The sequence below is a fragment of the Vigna unguiculata genome, chromosome 9 (assembly GCF_004118075.2).
Source record: "Vigna unguiculata cultivar IT97K-499-35 chromosome 9, ASM411807v1, whole genome shotgun sequence".
NCBI lineage: Eukaryota > Viridiplantae > Streptophyta > Magnoliopsida > Fabales > Fabaceae > Vigna > Vigna unguiculata.
The window spans coordinates 10675216-10679822 of record NC_040287.1 but is presented as its reverse complement, the minus strand read 5'-3'; the positions used below and the strand labels follow the sequence as shown (position 1 = coordinate 10679822).

Here is a 4607-nt window from a genome sequence, read left to right as displayed (position 1 = left end):
TAATAGAAAAGGCATCATTGATACCATTTATCGAAATTAGGACCTAATTGAGACTTATAAAAATAGAGGAACTCCAAATTGATATTTTCAAACAAAAATAGGGACCAAAGACATAATTTAACCTGCAAAAATAAGTTTTTATGACAACTTATTATGCCGGTTATAATCCATTTGGCATAATAAGTGTCCCAGTGGTAGAGTTGTAATTATGGTAAGACATTTTATGTCCATTATCACTATAACTGGTATAAAAAGTGGACACAATGACGTTCACATAATAAATAATAAGACTTTCTATACTGATTGTACCTAGACCCGACATAGAAAGTTTGAGCAGTGACATTTTTGTAATAAATGGAAAGACTTTCTATACTGGTTAGACATAGAATCGACATAGAAAGTGGGATGGTGGCATTTTTGTAATATATTATAAGACCTTCTATGTCTATTTGTCACTGTAACCGACATAGTATACCCCAAACCTTTTAATGCTACTATTTTCCTTGTCGTTGTGTTTTACAAACTCTCTTATTCTTAATCTTCTCCAAACTTTGTCTTAAAAACCTCTAGAACACACACAACACACACAATCCAAACCATCAATTGATCTATGTCAATTCTCTATGTTGTGGTTTGGGTTCTCTATGTCGTGACTTGCCAAAATTTGAGCAGGGGAGATTCACATTGTTGATAATGACCTTAGGCGGAGGTGAGTGTTCAACCTGCTCTAGCTATAGGAGCGACGAATGACAGTGGTTGAAATTTGGGGGTGTTTGGAGAAAAAGAAGAAGAAGGAAATTTTGTGAGAGGAGTTAGAAACTCAACGCTGGTGACAACAAGTTACCATGTTCTAGCGAGATTGAGCGATACTCGTAACTGGAAGAATGAAGAATCCTTGCGCGAGGGAGGGTGGGCCGACACCTCTCCTGATCGTGCCCCAACAATGTTGATGGTGGAGGTGAATGTGGAATAACGAGGAGGAGTGGCTATCGTAGGTGAAGAAGAAGAAACTCATTGACACTAACGACTCTTCCCCTAAGCGGTGAATGACGATGATGTCAGGTTGAGTTGCTGTTTTGATCACATTTGAATGAAGAAAGCAAGAAAGAAGTATGTAACAAAGAAAACAAAACTTCGAGTGAGAAAAATTATAGCAATTTTGGAATAACTGGTATAAAAAAGTTTTTTATATCTTGTGTATTTATTCGATTCTGGGACAAACATACAAAACATTCTCTAACCAACATATAAAAACTTCTATGCACTAATGACTTCACCAACAATAAGTGTAATGTAAGTGTCACCTAAAATAAAATAATTATAAAAAGTAAGTTTATAAATAAAAATTTAATGTGAAGTTTAAGAGTGTGACAAAACACAATGTAATAAGTTTTCTTATGAAAAGAACAATACATAACATCCTTCACGTGTTCTACTTGTTATAAAAATGAAGTTATTTCTAAGAGTTATAGTGCTCATTTACGTTTTCAGTGAATATTAATTATCAATATATGTAGTCATTCATCTAAAGTAAAACAAACGTTTAACATTTTTCTTTATGTTTCTTTATAAAAGCAAATTTAAGTAATATGAACATTAAAATCATTTCCCATAATCTATCTATTTCATTGAAATTATTTACTTTTTATGGATCCATGTTCTATACAATATTTTCATGGAAAATCATTAAAGTTATCAGCATAAACAAAGAAATTTATACTTTATATTTATTTGTTTTTTTTTTTCATCACCTAATTTATTTTTCATTGCAAACACTACTCAAACAAACGTTTTACACGTCTAACAAAAGAAAATGAAATTCACCTAACAGTTTACCTTACCAATGTTAATTTATGAATGCGTTGTTATATATATATATATATATATATATATATATATATATATATATATATATATATATATATATATATATATATATATAGAATTAAAATATTCCAATTTTTGATTGCCATTCTTTTCATCACATGATTGATCGGCTGTAGATAAATTAATCGGTGAAATAAATTATTGGATGTCGGTTGACTCGTGTTCAGTACTTTTACTTCTCTTAGGATTCCCCGCACAACAGACATACATAGTATTCAACATTTATACAGATATTTAAAATAAAATAGAAACACTTCTATAAAATAAAATGACAAAATCAAACATATCGAAAACAAAAACATAAACACGCTCTATTACAAATTGAAATTTATGTATTTTGATTAAATATATTTCTTTTTATTTAATAATTTTTACGTGATATTTTTTATAAGTTATTGTTAAGTAATCATATTCTCTGTATAAAATATTTACTGAATTTATTAACTACTAATATTGAATAATAAAGTTTTATAAATTTAGCGGTAGTACTTCTCTTAATAATAGAAAATAAAAATTAGTTATATAAATAATGTAAGAATTGTGGATCCAGCTGTGAAGTGGATATGTATGAAAATGGGACATTCTGACACCTAACAATAATATATGATCCAGCTCACCATATGCTGTCAACGATGAATAGAAAGTCTTCAACTTCAACGGCTACCACACCCATCGCTATCCAATTACGAAAGTACCCTCACCAAACAACAACATAAAACAATCAGCATTAATAAAACTAACGTTCTAAAACTAAAACCGCACTTGTATTGTGGGCGCTGACCAAGTCGTTAATAGCGAATGATTGATTAGGTTAATCCATGTTGTAGTATATTAATTAGACACTCTCCTATTGCATTGGTATCACACACACTATCACTGAAACGGATATAGAACAGGTTCTAGTATGTCCAATTCGCAACCCTCGGAGCATGATTCAACCGCCGGCGGGGACGAGAGGTCAAACTCTCTCTTAACCAACGCGCGCTGCAGCTTCTGCTTCACCTGCTGTTTCGGTTCCCGGCGCCGCTCGGCCAGCGTCGGATTCGCGTGGTGGGAGCGCGTACGGGCCACGTCGTCGCTGTCCGACTCGCACTCCGAACCGGCGACAGGGAGCCCCGTTGCCAGGCGCTGGTGGTCGCCCGGCGCCACCGCCTTGATGAAGGTGCGCGAGTGGTCAGAGCTCGCGGCGGGGCCCCGGTGGAAGACCTTCATCCGGCGGTTCAACCGCACCCGGAGTGGCGGTTCGCGTCACGCGCCAGGGAAATACCAGTACGACCCCTTGAGTTACGCCTTGAACTTCGACGAGGGTCATAACGGGGATTTCGACGATGAAGGTTACGACGGATTACGGAATTTCTCCACCCGTTACGCCGCGGCTCCTCCGTTAAAGTCTGTCTCCACGAATTCCAATCAAAACGTCGCCGTTTTGGACTAGAAGAAAACGATTGCGTAGCTGCACGGATTATGCTGAGTGGTGTCGATTTTTTGGAATTTCAGTTTGATAAGTTACAATTACAGTTTTGTGTATTTTACTATAATATCATTAGTATAGCGTCTTAGATTTTTTTTACTGTATACTCCTTTACAATATTTTTTAATTATTTTTTTGATACCTTTTTAAAGCATTATTCTCGGTATATACTCGTTTCTTTTTCCACTTTAGTGGATATTTTTATGTGTACAAACTCATAGTTATCCTTTATCCATCAAAGTCACACGTACTTTCTAATGGTTGGTGACGTGTATGAGACGTCGTGTTGATAAACCTTCATGAGTGCGATGTGCCTTCGGATTAATTACCAAGGCTATATTTTGAGAGTTTTCTTTATGTTTAACAGGGAGATTTTTAGAGATAGTTTTTCGTTTGAACTTAATAATATCCTAATTCTATTCATTTTAAATATGTTAAATTAGAGTTGGATAGAAAAAGTCAATTTATAATTATTGAAATTTATATTATTTTAAGTTTATTTTAACAATTTTATTTCAATTTAATTTCATATAGTTTGGACTTTAATCCATTTAATTTATTTGCATTTGATACATTTTTTAATTTTAAAAATTTAAAATTAAGATTAGTTTAAATCAATTATGAAATTTTAAATTAAGTGAGACTAATTTAGGGAACGGTTTCATCAGGTCGTAAGAGAAAATTGTTAAAATTTAGTTATAAAAAAAATTATTTTCTAAGTTGAATTAGGTTGGACATATATTGTGTAAAGTTGGGTTAAGTAAGAGACAAGTTAGACTAAGTCACATTAAAGTTAAATTAGACAAGGTTTGACTCAAGATAGACAAGTTAGTCAAATCGAAGTTTGACTAGGTTGGGTAGGTCTAACCTTAAGTCGGGTTAGGCCTAAGTCAAGTTGGTTGGGCCAAACCTAAGTTAGTGTTGGCCAAGTTAAAATTAAGTTAAATTATATTGCAGTATAATCATTTCCAATTGGTTGCCTTGAGCCCAAGCTAGGTTAGGTGGAGTCAGACCATGTTAAGGAAAGTTAGGTTCAGGGTCATATCAAGTAGAGTCAAGCTTAGACCACGTCAAGCTGAGTCAAAGTTTGAACCATGCTAACCTAAATCAAAGCTCAAACCATGTCAACCTAGTCAAGGTAAGCCTAAATTAGTTCAAGTCAATGGAACCTAGGTCAAGCTATGACATGTCAAGATGAGTTGAGTTGGATAAAATCGAGCCAAACCAGCATGAACATATAATGGGCCAA

The 4607-nt window shown here is 34.1% G+C and overlaps 1 protein-coding gene across 1 annotated transcript; it reads left to right on the top strand.

The window, feature by feature from the left end:
- The first annotated feature begins 2622 nt into the window (after positions 1-2622).
- Positions 2623-3616, top strand: LOC114162347. Its single transcript, XM_028046204.1, has one exon. The coding sequence runs from the start codon at positions 2792-2794 to the stop codon at positions 3320-3322; it is 531 nt and encodes a 176-aa protein (XP_027902005.1). The 5' UTR covers positions 2623-2791; the 3' UTR covers positions 3323-3616.
- Positions 3617-4607: the final 991 nt, after the last annotated feature.